At 54.0% G+C, this 15,278-nt stretch overlaps 1 protein-coding gene and 1 long non-coding RNA gene across 4 annotated transcripts in view; both read right to left on the reverse strand.

Moving 5' to 3' along the window:
* Positions 1 to 608: 608 nt before the first annotated feature.
* Positions 609 to 3,207, reverse strand: LOC122462982. Its single transcript, XR_006285902.1, has 2 exons — positions 2,960 to 3,207; positions 609 to 1,502 (listed from the first exon to the last, which is right to left on the reverse strand). It is a non-coding gene; the product is annotated as an uncharacterized LOC122462982 (long non-coding RNA).
* A 170-nt stretch (positions 3,208 to 3,377) lies between these two features.
* LOC114018749 (butyrophilin subfamily 1 member A1) overlaps positions 3,378 to 15,278 on the reverse strand; it is a 31,387-nt gene continuing 19,486 nt past the window's right edge. For 2 of the 3 annotated variants that reach the window (XM_037914912.2, XM_037914910.2), the window contains 3 exons: positions 11,576 to 11,596; positions 11,445 to 11,471; positions 3,378 to 4,480 (listed from right to left, as the gene is read on the reverse strand). In XM_037914912.2, coding sequence (XP_037770840.1) covers positions 3,921 to 4,480; positions 11,445 to 11,471; positions 11,576 to 11,596 — 608 coding nt within the window. In that variant the 3' untranslated portion in view covers positions 3,378 to 3,920. Of the gene's footprint in view, positions 4,481 to 9,094; positions 9,264 to 11,444; positions 11,472 to 11,575; positions 11,597 to 15,278 lie in introns of all 3 variants that reach the window. The other variant, XM_043528802.1, reaches the window with a different exon arrangement.

The raw sequence follows: 15,278 nt of genomic DNA on the forward strand, positions 1-15,278 counted from the left end.
GCTCGGCTTGTCTTTGGGAGTCAGACCATGCAGTTATTGGTCCTGAGGGGACCTGGGAATCCCCCCAAGCCAGGCCTGGAGCCGACCCCACTGGGCTTCTCCGGGAAGCTGCGAGGGAGGCTTTAGAATGAGGGGACTTAGGTCTCCTCCCCTAGAACATTCTGAAATCCCACTGCAATTTTCTGAATTTGACACAATAATAAAAAAAAGTTGAGGCCAAACATTGCAAGTGCCCAGGTGGGACCCTGTGTGGGGGAAGCAGCCTGTGGTGAGCTGGCCGAGTCGTTCAGGGGAATTTTCAAAGGTGCCTGGGCACCTCGCTTCCAATGGGAGTTAGGCACCTAAGTGCTTTTGAAAATCCCACTAGAAGCCAAGCTACATCTTTAGGTGTCTACAGACCTTCTGAAATCTGTCCCTTAGTCTCTGTGCCACATCTGCAAAGTTATTTAGGCTCCTAAAGATGCAGAGAGGAGCTGAGTGGGACGTTCACACCTGCCTTGTAAGCCGATTTATATTTTTTTAAAATAATGTAAAAGTGGACTGGAAACAGGAAGCGTTTAACAGTTTCCCTCTATTCCACAATATCACCATCATAAGGAAAATGTATATAACGAAGAATATCAACTTTATTCATACTCTTTTGAATACAGAAACAACCCAGCACTCTTGGATCAATAGCTCTCAAAAGCAAATACTTTCTAAAATTAAAACAAAATGTCGCCCCTTCTTTTGCGATGTTCTTCAGGAGGCAGCAAACACTTTTCATTGTTGTCCAGTGGGGGATGGGGCTGCCCCTTGCCCAGCCTGGGGCAGGAGTGGTAACTGCGGAGCGGGGGCGGGGGGTGGAGGGCAGGGTGTCACGACACTCACCCAAGCCACAGCTGCTCAGGTCCAGGAAGCCCCCTCGCCTCCCTTGTGGTGGGTGACAGAAGGTGGGGGAGGGGGCTGCTGTCACTTGTGCACCTCCTCCCCTGCTGCTGCCCCTCACCATAGCATCACTGCGGGTGGGGGATGGGGCATCTCCTTGCCAAGCGTGGGGCAGGAGAGGTGACTGCGGGCGGGGGCACGAGTCCAACACAGACCCATGCCCCAGCTGCTCAGGTCCAGACTCCAGGAAGCCTCCTCGGAGTTGGAGTCGTCTCCCAGTAGGTGCCGGGGGGGGGCTGCCATCACATGTGCACCTCCTCCTCTCCCCCCTCCGCAGGCGCAGCGGCCACCTCAGCCTGCCGCCAGCGCCGGTCCCTGTGTTGTAGCCAGCAGCGGCCGGTGAGGGAGCACTGCGCGGAGCAGCTGGCGGGGCCGGGGGCGCTCCAGGGGAGGCCCCTGGGGGCAGCAGGTGGGGCCGGGGCAGAGACCTGGCCCCAAACATTGGTGGATCCAGGCTCCCGGGCCCTGAATATTGCTGGAGCACAAGCACCACGGGCCCATATAACTCGCCGACCCTGCAAGGTGAATTTATGCAAGTTCTCAGTTGCAGAAATTTGTCCTGTATTTACTTACTTCTGAAAAACACCAAAAGTTAGATTCTGACTGTGTGGAGACATCAACTATTCTAGAAACCACATTATAATGTTTACTTTGCTTACTATAGATGGGATTATAATAAAAATGTCATAGGAAAGATCCAAATGAGAACTCTAGCCTGTGTTCTTGCACATAGGTTGTTAAAACTGGGAATTGCTGAGAGCAGATTTAATCGGGCTATATCCAGTATCCCAGAAGCGATACCAGTATGTACTGACAGCTACAGATGATTTTTCAAAATAGGTAGAAGAATTTCCACTTAGAACTATGAAAGCACATGAGGTGGAGAAGAAGACATGTGAAATTATATATGAACATGGCTGTCCAGAGCAGACACTGGCAGATCTAGGTTCTGAATTGAATAATGAGGTAACAGTTTACATTTGGTGTTATTTTCACTATATGGTCAATTACATAATCATGGCCGGGTGACACATAGCTTCAGCAGACCATGCCACCTAGACAGCAGCAGACTGGATAAAAACACAAATGAATCCATCACAAGATAATGTTAGGGTATTTATTTCCAAATAATCAACGTAAGTTTCAGGCACTCTGCCATGGATGGCATACTGTGAATAAATCTTCAAAACTGAATTATTACATTGAAAATGTTCATAACGCATCACATTTAAAACAAAAAGTAGTCCTAGGAATGCCATGTGATGTGCCTCCCATCATACTCTGCTCAGCCAGCTCTTCAAGAAATTAGGTTCAATCGCTAATATCAAGGAATTGGACCAATCGGTCACTATTTTTACAGAGCATTCCAGAAGGTGGTGGTCAGAACCCAGAGGAATGGTGATGAATTTCCTGGAGCAACTTTCTTTTCTTTGTACTCTAAACCTCACATGACAACAAAAATAGCACCCTTTCGACTGATTTATGGCCGAGAAGAAAGGTCTCCCAATAAAATGTCACCAAATGTCATGTTATGTGTCATTAAGTGCCAGCATCTTTACTACAATTAAGTTAATTTGTGATGATTCAGTAAAGGAATACAACCCCTTCTCCATTTCTTTATCAAACTACATTTGTTGTGTCCTTATAACCAAGAACATGGAAACCCTGGCAGTACTTTGAAATCAACAGTGGACACTGACAGTACATTCCCTGCAAATAATATTTCTAAAGAAAAATAACCAAAAAAATGAGATTGTAGAAGACGTTTTCGTATTCCGCAGGGGTAGGCAACCTATGGCACGTGTGCCAAAGGCGGCACGCGAGCTGATTTTCAGTGGCACTCACACTGCCCAGGTCCTGGCCACCGGTCTGGGGGGCTCTGCATTTTAAATTAATCGTAAATGAAGCTTCTTAAACATTTTAAAAACCTTATTTACTTTACATACAACAATAGTTTAGTTATATATTATTGACTTATAAAAAGAGACCTCCTAAAAACGTTAAAATGTATGACTGGCACGCAAAACCTTACATTAGAGTGACTAAATTAAGACTCGACACACCACTTCTGAAAGGTTGCCAACCCCTGGTATCTAAGAATACAGCATTTGAGTTTGGGGACCATGTTTTGTGAGAAAAAGAAAGGAAGGGTCATATCTTGATTCACGATTATATGCAGCTAGAAAGTGAATTAATGCTGACAGAACTTCAAAGAATATTATATAATCTTGTATGAGTGAATTTAAATATATTGCTTCATTAATAGCTTAAAAATGATAGAATTAATTTTCAAAGGTGTAGTGCAGGAGGTGGGTGTATGTGCCCTGCCTTCCAGAGAGAACCAGTCAAGACAATAAAGAGAGGAGGAGAGGGAGAGAGAGAGAGCAGCTGCACATGTGTGTAGTTGTGATGTTTATGACACACGTACATTGTAACTGAACAACCCCGTCTGACAATTTAATAGTTTATTTAGTTAAGACAAATATTCTGGATTTCTTGAAATTCCACAGTTGAAATACAAATGATGTTATTGAGAAAAGTTAAACTTCAACATAGATTTGAGGGAAGAATCAAAAATAAATGTAAATAATTCCATTTCTAAAAATATGTTTAGATGCTTGTTTCATAAATACTGTTGAAATGTAAATTGAAATATTCTTGTTTTTACACCTTGTTACAATAATATTTTCTAAATTAGAATAATCTTTTTTATTTCATATTTTACCTTGAGAGTTCACATGGGTAGAAAATTCTGGCAGGAGTGAACGACCCCATCCCCCACCATCTGCTACCCCTGGGGCAGGGGACGGGGCAAGGTGAGGGCTGGGGGTTGCCAGGTGTCCGGTTTTCGACTGGACCCTGCAGTGGAAAAGGGAAACTGGCAGCGTCCGGGCAGCACAAAAACTCCAGTAGCTGCAGTAACCGGCCTCCACCACAGGGGGGTGGGAGAAGCAGCAGCGCTGGGGGGTCCGGTCTGTGCCGCGGGGTCACTGTCAGGGACCGAGATTCCCCTCGGCCGGAGCCGGGACCGGGCAGATGATCAGGGGAGCCGCGTTTCTACCCCCAGCGTTGAGACCGGTATAGAAATAAGGGCGGAGCGTCCCGGAGAAGGTGTCAGTGAACGTGAAGAGATGGGACCCGTCAGTCACATTGTAAAACGAGACCTCGCCTGCCTCATAGTCCAGGAAAATCCCCACCCGGCCGGGCCGGACGCTCACGGGGAGGGGGGTCGAGGGGGAGGTGAGGGCTGCGTATCCCCCGTCCCTCAGCCACACGGCCCAGTATCCATCCTCAGGTGAGAGTGTGACCCACCCCTTCCTGCTCACAGATTCCCGACAAACCCCCAGAATCCATCTCGTCTTGTCTCCCACCCCCACCTCCCAGTAACGCCTCCCGCCCGCGAACCCCTCAGCGCCCAGGACACAGACACAAGGATCAAATCTCTCAGGCTTGTCGGGCAGATCCTGGCGTGCGTCTCCGAGTCTCACACGTTTCCGATCCTCAGACAGGACGAGGTTGGGATGAGCCGTGTCTGGATCCAGAGTCACGTCCACTGGGGAGAGAGTCACAGAGTCAGAGCTGGGGGCAGGGGGCAGGGGCTGGTCACTGGGATTGAGGGGAAATTAACCTGCGTCCCCGTTAATCGCTGGGGGGGGGGGTTGTTGCCTGAGGGGAGTCAGGGCCCCTCTGCCTGTGAGGAGACAATGGGGGGAAAGGGCAGGAGGAGCGGGGGAGGGGTGGGGAGGTGTCAGTGGGGGCGGGGGAGGGGAGAGGCTGATGCTGGGAGAGGAAAGGGGAGGGGCAGGTGACAGGAGTAGAGGGGGGAAGGGTAGAGGGGAGGGGCAGGCACAAGGGCAATGTGGGGACAAGGGAAGGGGCAGGCACCATAAGAACAGAGGGGGGTGAAGGGCAGGATCCTGGGGGCTGCAGGGGGTGGGGGGAGAGGTGGGCTCCATGGGAGAAGAAGGGGATGGACCCCAGAGGGCTGCGGTGGGCAAGGGAAGGGGCGGGCACCAGGGGGCTCTGGGCGGCAAGGGAAGGGGCGGGCACCACAGGGCAGATGGGTGTGAGGGATTGGGGGAGCTTCAATGGGGCAGGGGAAATCAAGGGGAGGGTGAGCTGCCAGGGGGTGAGATGATGAGGAGTGGGGAGGCGAAACCATGGGGGGTAGCGAATGGGCAGGCACTGGTGCCGGGGGGCAGAATGGGGGGTGAAGGAGCAGGTGAGCAGAAGGGGGGCAGAGAGAGGGGTATGGAGAAGGGCAGGACCTAGGGGGGCAGAGGAGTGTGAAGGGAGATGTGGGCACCAAGGGGGGCAGAGGGAGGATGAAGGGAGGGGTGGGACTCAGAGATTAGGAGAGGGGGAGGGGAGGGGTGGGGCAGTGCTGAGGTGAGGGGAAGGGCAGAGACCAGGGGTCTAAAGGGGGTCGAGAGAAGGGACTTGCACCAGGTGGGCAGAGGGGACAAAGGAAATGGCAGGCACCAGGGAGGCAGATGGGGCAAGGGTGGAGCTGGGACTTGGGGCAGAGGAGGAGCTGGCACCAGGGGACGAGAGGGGTGGTGAGGGGTGCAAGTGTCATGGAGGCAGAGGGCGAGGGGAGGGGAAGAGTGAGAAATAAAGAGAAGGTGGCATGGATGATGGTGGCAGAGGGGCGAGAGGAGAGTGAGGTCAGTGGGGCAGAGGGTGGTGAGGGGGTAGGCACCAGGGAGGAAGGGGACAAGGGGAGGGTCAGGTGTTGGGGGGCAGGGGAAAGGAGGGAAGGGGTCGGCACCAGAAGGGTGTGGGGGGTAAGGGAAAGGGTAGGTGCCAGGGGGATTGAGGGGGTTGAGCAGAAGGGCAGACACAGGGAGGGCAGAGGAGGGGAGGGACAAGCACCTGGGGGCAGAGAGGGGCGAGGAGAGAGGCAGGGGCAGGTGGGTAGAGGGAGGTGTTAGGAGACGGCATTGGGGAGAGGCAGGTGCCAGGGGGTCAGAGAGGGTGGGGAGAGAGGCAGGTGCCAGGAGGGCTGAGGGGAGTAAGAAGGGCAGAAGCCAGGACAGCAGAAGAGGGTGAGGGGTGGGACGGCCATCAGGGGGCAGAGGGGGTGAGGGAAGTGGCAGGCACCAGGGAAGCAGATGGGAGGGAAGGGGTGGGAGACATGGCAGCAGAGGAGGGAAAGGGGAGAGGTGGATGCCAGGACATAGCAGGGGTGTGAAGTGACGGGTGGGCTCCAGAGTGTAGAGGATGTTTGGGGGAGAGGGGAAGGTGCCGGGAGGGCAGGGGGGGAAGGAGGGGGGTTTCCGGTGGGGCAGAAGTGGGTGAAAGGCAAGGGCACATGGCAGGGAGGCAAAGTGGGGGGCAGAGGGGCCTAGGGAAGCAGAAAGTGGGTGGGAAGAAGGGGAGGGGCGAGGAGGAAGGGTCAGAATAGACGCAGGGTCCAGGTGGGCACAGGGGTGAGAAAAGGGTAAGGGAGGGGCAGGAGCCAGAGGGGTGAGGGAGAGGCAGGCCCCAGGGAATCTCTCTTGCTTTGGGGTCATGTGTGGTTGGTTTCTTGCTAAGAGCAGGTTGGTGCTGGCCCCACACACACTGGGGGTGCAGCCCTGCCCCAGGGGGCGCAGCTGGGGCTCCCCATGCTGGCGGGCCCCACGGGCACCACCTTCCAGTCAGGGAAACCCCACAGCCAGACCCTCCCCTCTCCTGGCCCAGCCCGTCCGCCATGGGGCAGTGGTCTGGGTTGGGCTCACTGGGGCGGCAGTGCAGTGGAGGATTCTGGGGGGGGTGTAAATGTGTACTAATAGGCTGTTGCTAATGAGGCCAGGGCAGTGGGGAGGGGAGGGGGCATTTCCCCATTTACTGCCCCCTCCCTCTGGGGGAAGCTGCACCAGGCACCAGTCCCAGTTCACATCCGCACAGCCAGTCTGCCCTGGGGGTTTGCATCCATGCAAGGAAACCCCGGCAGACATGGCCTGAGACACTGGTGTGCCAGGGGCCGTAACCCCTCCCGTCACTGGGGTTATGGATCAATAATTACAGGGTGACTGGAGCAGGGGGGCTGGACTCCGGGTCTCCCAGGTCGGGGCCCGACACACTGGGCTGCAGAATCAGTCTCGCTCCCACGCTCTGGCCCAGTGCCCAGGGCAGTGTTTAGACACAGGGGGACGTCATCAGACCCCCAGTGCCCAGCAGCTCAAGCCCTCATGGCGTCCCACGGGGGGATTGAACAGGGGGCTCCCCGCTGAGGGCCCAGCCACGGGGCTAAAGGCTGGAAGGGAAGCAGCGGCACCTTTCTGTTCATTGAAACTCGTCAGCAAACTTGACATGGATTCGCGAATAATTTCTGTCGATCCGAAATATAATTTTGTAGCAAATAAACTATTTGTCCAAAACATTTCACCCAGCTTCACTGTAAACCTGTCCCAGCAACTGAGGAGCCCAAATCCCAGTGACTGGCAGTGAGTGACTCTCAACATCCCCAGAAACGCAAAGTTACTGGCAGGTCAGACTCAGGACATCAGCTATGAAACACTCCAGAGCTGCTATTTAATTTGCCCTGGGTAAAAAAATTCCCCCCGAGCCCCTGATCTCACCCCCAAAATCAGGCTGAAAATGGAGACCCCCACAAATCAGCCTGAACTCTGCCCAGAGTGATTGTCCCATGGACGATGCTGGCGGCACAGACCCTCTGCAGCTGCACCTGGGTGTCTCCCAGAGCAGATAATGGTCACAGAGACCGTCCCAGAGCCCCAGGGGCTCCGGTGTCTCCATCTAACGACTGCGCCAGCCACCCCCCTCGCTCTCATTAACCAGCCCTGGATCAGACGCGCTGGGAACTTTCAGACCCAGACTCTGGACACACTCTGGGTTCATGTGCACAGCCCGCGGCAGCGAGTCTCCGAACGGGGTGGACAGATTCAGGCTTGTGGGGCTCCCTATTGGGCACTAAAAATAGCCACATAGACGTTCAGGCTCAGGCTGGAGCTCAGGCTCTGAAGCCCAGCGTGGAGCCAGGTCTGCCCCTCACAGCACAGCGGGGAGATTGTCTGTGTCCACGTCCCCTTCACCCCATTCCTGGGACAGGGAACAGCAGCCCCAGGGCCCCTCCCTTCACCCCCAGGGCAGGGGAGCGAGAGCCCTTGGCCTCCTGGGCAGTGGGGCCTCCCAGCACCGATTCCTGGGTCAGTGAGAAAGTGTCTCCACCTGGAGAGCTCTGTGCACCCGGCAAATACACAGATGTGCCCGTGGATCAGCATCCGGGATGGTCCTCTCCCCAGGAGTGATGGAAGCTCCCGAAAAGTAGAGGGCCCACTGGAGCCTGAACCACGGCCCCGCCCTCCCATGTGGGTCCTTCTCCTGGAGCTCCTGCCCCCACACCACCCCTTCTCCCCGAACCGCTGACCTCACACTGCCTCTTCTCCCCGAGCCACGGCCCTCACACTGCCTCTTCTCCAGACCCCGCCCCCGCACCACCCCTTCTCCCCAAGACTCCACCCCTGCACCACCTCTTCCACCCAAACACCCTGTCCCCATGGTCTTTCATCTCTGCCCCCTCCTGCCCCCCATCGCTCGCCCTTACAGCCGGTAAAAAGTGGGATACCTTGCCCTCCTATCAGTAAAAGTGATTGGGCCATGGTCTCCTGGCCCCTCTCTTCCAGTGCCATTTATTCAGCGCACCCCCAACCCTGGGAGGTGAGGGGGCCTTGGGCCAGTGTCAGTGAGTTCAGTGCTGGGGGTACAAGTGGGGTTTACACCCCTCCTGCTGGAGCTCTGTGTATGATTTAGTTGCGGATTGGTCCTGCTTTGAGCAGGGGGTTGGACTAGATGACCTCCTGAGGTTCCTTCCAACCATGATATTCTATGATTCTTTGATTCGAGGGTACGAGGACGTCACAGTGGCCATGTGAGCCCCGCATGTCCTGCCAATGTGACTCAGCCTTGACACCGGCTGGAGTCTCTCCCTGGGGAGGAACCTTCCCTGTGGCCCTTTCAGGCCTTGGCCTCCCTGCGGAGGTGGCCGGTCAGGCTGCCATTAACGAGAATTACGACATGAGCTCCTGTTTGCTGGGAGCCGGACTCTGAGCCTGGGCTGAGATCGGTGACTGGGGAGTGAAAGGCCCCAGCTGCCCTCACTGCCCCCCTGAGCCAGCCCAGCGTCCCCAGCCATTCAGTGCGCTAACAGCGATGCTCACACCTGGTGACACCCCCAGTGCCCGCAGCGGGCAGGGCGAGGGCCTGTCCAAGGAACAATGGGTGCAAGCTGCAGCAAGGGAGACTGAGGCTGGAGATGAGGAAACACTTTCTAAGTCTCAGGGCAGTGAAGCTCTGGACCTGGTCCAAGGGAGGCTGCGGGATCCCCGTCACTGGAGGTTTGTGAGAACAGATTGGACGAACCCCTGCCAGAGATGGTCTAGGCCCTGCCCCAGCACCAGGGGCTGGGCTAGGTGATCTCTCCAGGTCCCTTCCAGCCCTGCATTGCCATGAGGCTAGGTTACAGCTGTTCCTGGGACGTGGTGTGTGGCACGTGGCAGAGTTAACACTGTTAGTGACCATAGCAGCTCAGCGTCCCTGCCAGGGGCCTGGGCTGGCATGTGGCTGCCTGTACCCAGCTCAGCAGGGTGTTACTGGGCCGTGTGGACAGGACCTAGGGTTGATACCTGTCCACAGGGTTGCCAGGCCTCCATCCTTCACCACAAACACCTCATCCCCAGCCCCACCCCAGAGTCCGCACTCCTCCCTCACTCTGAACCCCTCGGCCCCAGCCCGGAGCCCCTTCCTGCAACCCAAACCCCTCATCCCTGGCCCCACCCCAGAGCCTGCACCACCAGCCGGAGCCCTCATCCCCCTCCCACACCCCAAACCCCTGCCCCAGCCCGCTGAAAGTGAGGGAGGGTGGGGGAGAGTGAGCGACGGAGGGAGGGGGGACAGAGTGAGTGAGGGCGGGGCCCCGGAGAGGGGGAAGGGCAGAGCCTCAGGGCAGGGGCAGGGAAGGGGTGTTCCGTTTTGTGAGATTAGAAAGTTGGCAACCCGACCTGTCCAGGTTTTCCCAGGATTGTCCCTTTGTCCATGTCACTCTCCTGGGAAATCTGTGAGTCTGCCCAGGCCGTGACGAGTCCCAGGTGTGTCAGTGGCTGCAGTGGGGGAGCTGCGGGGTGACCGTGCCTACGCAAAGGGAGCTCTGGGTCCAGAGCGCCTGGGAGCTGCAGAGACGGGGCAGCTCGGAGCAGTGAGTGAGATCGGGAGCTCAGGGCCAGCAGGGCCCAGTCACCCCTGTGCAGGTACCGGCTGCGGGGGTCACTGCCGGGGGCAGCGGGGTAGATCTGGCGCCATGTCCTGCTCGGTGAGGTTGGTACTCGGGGCAGTCCAGGAGCAGGAGCCTGTGGTGGCTGGTGCCCTCTCCCGGGATTCGGATGGGGAGACGGTGCCCGGGTGAGGGGACAGGTGATGTCCATGAAGCAGGCAGATTTCCTGTTTTGTTGGACCTCAGAGATGGCGACCCTAACAGGACCCCCAGCGGTGTTTGTGTAACTGCCCTGGATGCCCCCCTCCCTCCCAGCTCTGTGTGGTAGGATACCCCGGAGTGCATGGACCCCTGGGCCAGTGGGGCTGCAATGTGTGTGCATGGCCCCTGGGCTCTCTGGAAATTGTTGGCTAAAGCCTGGTCTGAGCATAGAAACCCTGCCGCTGGGAAGGGAGAGCTGAGCAGTTCAATGCAAATGATGGACAGATAAGAAAGTTTGTTCTGTAGATCCCAGGTACCGCCCTGGAAAGGTGACACCAGGCAGAGGTGAAAGTAAGCCGGTACGCCCCGGTACGGCATACAGGCAAGAGGCAGTGCGCCATACTGCGGTGGATCGGCTTCCCCAGGCGCAATTTAAAGGGCCTGCAGCTCCCAGCAGCGGCTGCAGCCCCCGGCCCTTTAAATTGCTGCCAGAGCCCTGGAGAAGCGGCGGCGGGGCTGGGGAGGCGATTTAAAGGGCCCGGGGCGGTAGCGGCGGCGGAGCTCTGGGCCCTTTAAATCGTCCCCGGAGCCCCCCAACTGCTACCCCAGGGCTCCTGCAGGGTCCAGGGACGATTTAAAGGGCCCAGAGCTCCGGCCACCGCTACTGCCCAGGGCTTTTAAACCACTGCCAGAGCCCCCTGCTGTCGCTGTTACCCCGGCGGAGGGGACAGGAGGGGAAGGGGAAGGAGGCACTTGCCAGTACAGGGTGAGCCAGGGCTGGCTCTGACCCCCAGTCCCGCCCCTTCCGCTCGAGGCCTCGCCTCTTCCAGGGCCCAGAGCCGGCCCCAGCCCAGCCCCGTACCAGTAAGTCCCTACAATTACTTTTATCCCTGACACCAGGGGGCAGTATTCCCTCACCAGTGTCCCTGCTCTGCAATAAACCTGGGACGTCACCTGCCCCTTTCCATCTGCCCCCAGTGACATTGCTTTCTCAAGCCTATTGAATCTCATAGGAAAATGCTCTGTGCAGGGAAAGGAGCACAGAGCTCCCAGGGGGAGGTTAGTCTCACCATGGATAAAATATCAGCGCTATGTACAGTACCTGCGTAGAGCTGGGCGCTTCTCCACCCTGCAACCAAACACAGAGAGACGGGTGAGAACTCCCCTGATCACCGACACGCTGAACAGGAGACAATGTGAGACAAGGGTGATACTGGGGGGAATGGAACTTACTGAGCTCAGCCTGGAGTTTGTCTAAAAATAAAACAAAGAGAAATGAGTCAATATCACATAGAGTCAAGTATCAGAGGGTAGCCGTGTTAGTCTGTATCCACAAAAATAACAAGGAGTCCACTCCTTGTTGTTTTTGTGAATACCACATAGAGTGACCAGATGTCCCGATTTTATAGTACCGATATTTGGGGCTTTGTCTTATATAGGCACCTATTACCCCCCATTCCCTATCCCGACTTTGCACACTTCCTGTTTGGTCACCCTCATATCACATTATCTTGCAGAAGAGAAGCGAGTCAAAAAGACTTTAAAGCAGAGAAGATAAAATCCTTAGACTCAGCCTGGAGGCTACGTCAGCAACCAGAGCCTGGCACCTCCTGAGCAGCAAAGGAATTATTAGCAAGGGGAGAAATATAGTAACCCCACTCGGCCAGGCGCAAGAGGTTGTTAGAGCTAAACAGGGACCCCCCAGCAAGTGGAAATATTAACCCTGTGAAGCCAGTAGAAAGGAGCATAAAGTACATCGGGTGAAGTGCATGATGGGAATTAGGAGGCTAAAATGGAATTAGGAGAGTAAACATCCAGTGAATAAAACAAAGACCAGGGAATTATTTCAGTCCATCAGAATCAGGAAGCCTGTGAGAGAATCGATGGGTTCCCTGAATCCACAGGGGGGAAGGGAGCGATTGGGAAGGGTAGGGACAATGCTGAGAGACTGACTGGTTTCTTTGCATCAGTTTTCACCACAGAGAGTGTTGGGGAGAGACCTGCCCTGGAGCTGCTCTGTTCATGAAATGAATATCAGGGATTGAGGTGTGAAGAGGAGATATTGGAACAACTGGTAAGTTAAAGAGCCAGGAGCCACCAAGAGCAGCGTGGATCCCTGCCAGGGGGCAAACGCCCAAGAGTTCTGAAATGACGTCAGAGCGATATGGCTGAGCTGCAAACAATAATACGCATCTCTCATTAAAATCAGCCACTATTCTGGAGATTCAGAGGGTTGGGAATGTTGTACCCAGCTTTAAAAATTTGGCAGGAGTAATTCTGAGAATTACAGCCCAGTGAGCCTTACGTCAGTACTGGTAAACTGGTTGAAACAAAAACTAAACCAGAATTCTAAATCAGCTATATGAGAATGATGGGGAAAAGTCCAACTAGCACAACTGGAAAAGAAAACTGTGGGTTTGTCTGCACCACGGCTGCTGGGGGGCTTCAGCAAAGACACTACCTACGCTGAGGGGAGGGATTCTCCCATCATCATAGGTAACCCACCTCCCACAAAGTCAGTAGCTAGGTTGATTCTTCTGTTGACCTAGCATTGCCTATTCCAGGGGTTAGCTTGGTGGGTTCACACTCTATTCACACTCCAGAAAAACGTAGCTATACCAAGATAAATTCCTAGAGTAGACTAGGCTTGTGTCTCACTAATCTATTAAATGTCATTGAGTATGTCAGTACAGTGTGGCACAAAGGAGAACCCAATGGCATAACTGATGTGGACTTTCAAAAAGTCTTTGAAAAAGTTCCTCACAAAAGGTTATGAAGGAAACGAAGGCTGTCTACACTACCACTTATGGCTCCAAAACTTATGTCACTCAGGGATGTGAATATTCCACCCCCTGAGCAACGTAAGTTACACTGACATAAGTGTTAGTGTGCACAGCACTATGTTGGTGGGAGAAACTCCTGCCCACATAGCTACCACCGCCCGCTGGAGGGGAATCATTATGCCGATGGGAGAACTCTCTCCCGTCGGCATCGAATGACTCCACTAGAGATCTTACAGTGGCACAGCTGCATTGGTTCAGCTCTGGTGTTATAAGCTCTGTAGTGCAGACATTAGTCATCATGGAGTGAGAAGTATTGTCCTAGATCAGAAACCAGCTAAACAACAGAAAACAAAGAGTAGGAATAAATAGTCAATTTTCATATGTAAAAAGGTTAGCAGTGGGGTGCCTCAAAGTTGGGTATTAGGACTGGTGTTTAGTCTATTTCAGCAGTTCTCAAACTGTGGGTCAAGACCCCAAAGTGGGTTGCGACCCTGTTTTAATTAAATTGCCAGGGCTGGCTTAGACTTGCTGGGACCTGGGGCCGATGCCCGAGTCCCACCACCCGGGGCTGAAGCTGAAGCCCGAGGGCTTCAGCCCTGGGTATTGGGGCTCAGATTACAGGCCTCCTGTCTGGGATGGAAGCACTTGGGATTCAGCTTTGGCTCTGACCCCCCACCAATGGGATGGGGCTCAGTTGGGCTCAGGCTTCAGTCCCCCCTCCTGGGGTCGTGTAGTAATTTTTGTTGTCAGAAGGGAGTTGTGGTGCAATGAAGTTTGAGAACCCCTGGTCTGTTTATCAGTGACTTGGAACAAAGGATAAGCCCTAAAGTGGCAAAATTTGCAGATGACACACAATTATTTGGGTTACCAAAAAAGTCTGAGTTATTTCAGAGAGACCAAGCTTGGATAACTTGATGGCTGATGAAATTCAGTGTGGGTCAATGTAAGGTAACGAACATTACTAGGATAATTAGACCTATGCATGCAGGTTATTGGCCTTAAAACACTCAGGAAAAAGACCTGGGCATCACTGTGGACCCCTCTGTGAAGAGCTCTGCTCCATGTGCTGTGGTACTTAAAGAATGAAGTTTCAGGATGCACAAAGAACAGGACAGAAAATCACACTTATATACATCCTCACCAGTACTGGTCACCCTGTCTCAGGAAGGATATTACAGAGACGGGCAATAATTATGATTTGAGCCCTGAAGGCAAAGCCATATAAAAAGTGATTGAAAAAGATGGGACATTTTAATTTAGATAGGAGACATGACAGAGATATAGAAAACAGTGAGTGAGAGAGAGATAAATTGGGTTCTCAGACCTACCTACCTTCCTTCCTAGTGCAAGAACAAGAGGATACTCAACTAAATTGAAAGGTAGCAAATTTCAAACTATAAGAAGAAATACTCTTGTTTACATGATGCATAATTAGCCTGTGGACCTCCTTGCCACAAGGTACCATTGAGGACAAGAGTTTAACAGAAATAAAATGAAAGGACATTTATATGGCTAATGAGAACATGCAGTTTTACAGTGAGTAGGGTTAAAACAAAACAGACAAGCAAAGAAAAACCCCAAATGGACAAAGGATTCGAAAGGCTCAGGTACTGATAGAGAAATGCAAATATCCAGAGTCATGATAATTCTCAAAGACACAAGCATTCTGGAAAGGAAAGAAACCCCCTCCTGCTTCAGGGCACAAACCAAACACTAACTGATGGGGGTCAGGAGGGATTTGAGGGAAGTGAGCTCTCCCTGGGGGCAGATTAGTCTATCATTGGGGTGATGGGACTGGGTGGGAGGGGGGTGGAGCCCGCAGCCAATAGCACAGGAGAGCAAATGGGCAGAGTGACACTGTAGCAAACAGCACAATGACATCATCAGCCACCATGTCCCTGGCCACCTTCTGCCTGGCAGGTCACACCGGGGGTGTTAAGGACTACAGCCAGCTCACAGCATGGGCACAGTGCTGGCTACACAGAGGGCAGAGTGAGCCAAACCCGCTCCCTCCCCTGGCTGTGCGGGAGCAATAAACCCCTGGGAGTTCAGGGAGTGGGGTTTGGGTCTGTTCATTCCGTGTCCTGAGTGTGAGGGACGAGGGGCAGAGCTTCTCCGTGCACCGCACAAACCAAACTGACTTTCTGTTCACA

The sequence above is a fragment of the Chelonia mydas genome, chromosome 14 (genome assembly GCF_015237465.2).
Source record: "Chelonia mydas isolate rCheMyd1 chromosome 14, rCheMyd1.pri.v2, whole genome shotgun sequence".
Lineage (NCBI taxonomy): Eukaryota > Metazoa > Chordata > Testudines > Cheloniidae > Chelonia > Chelonia mydas.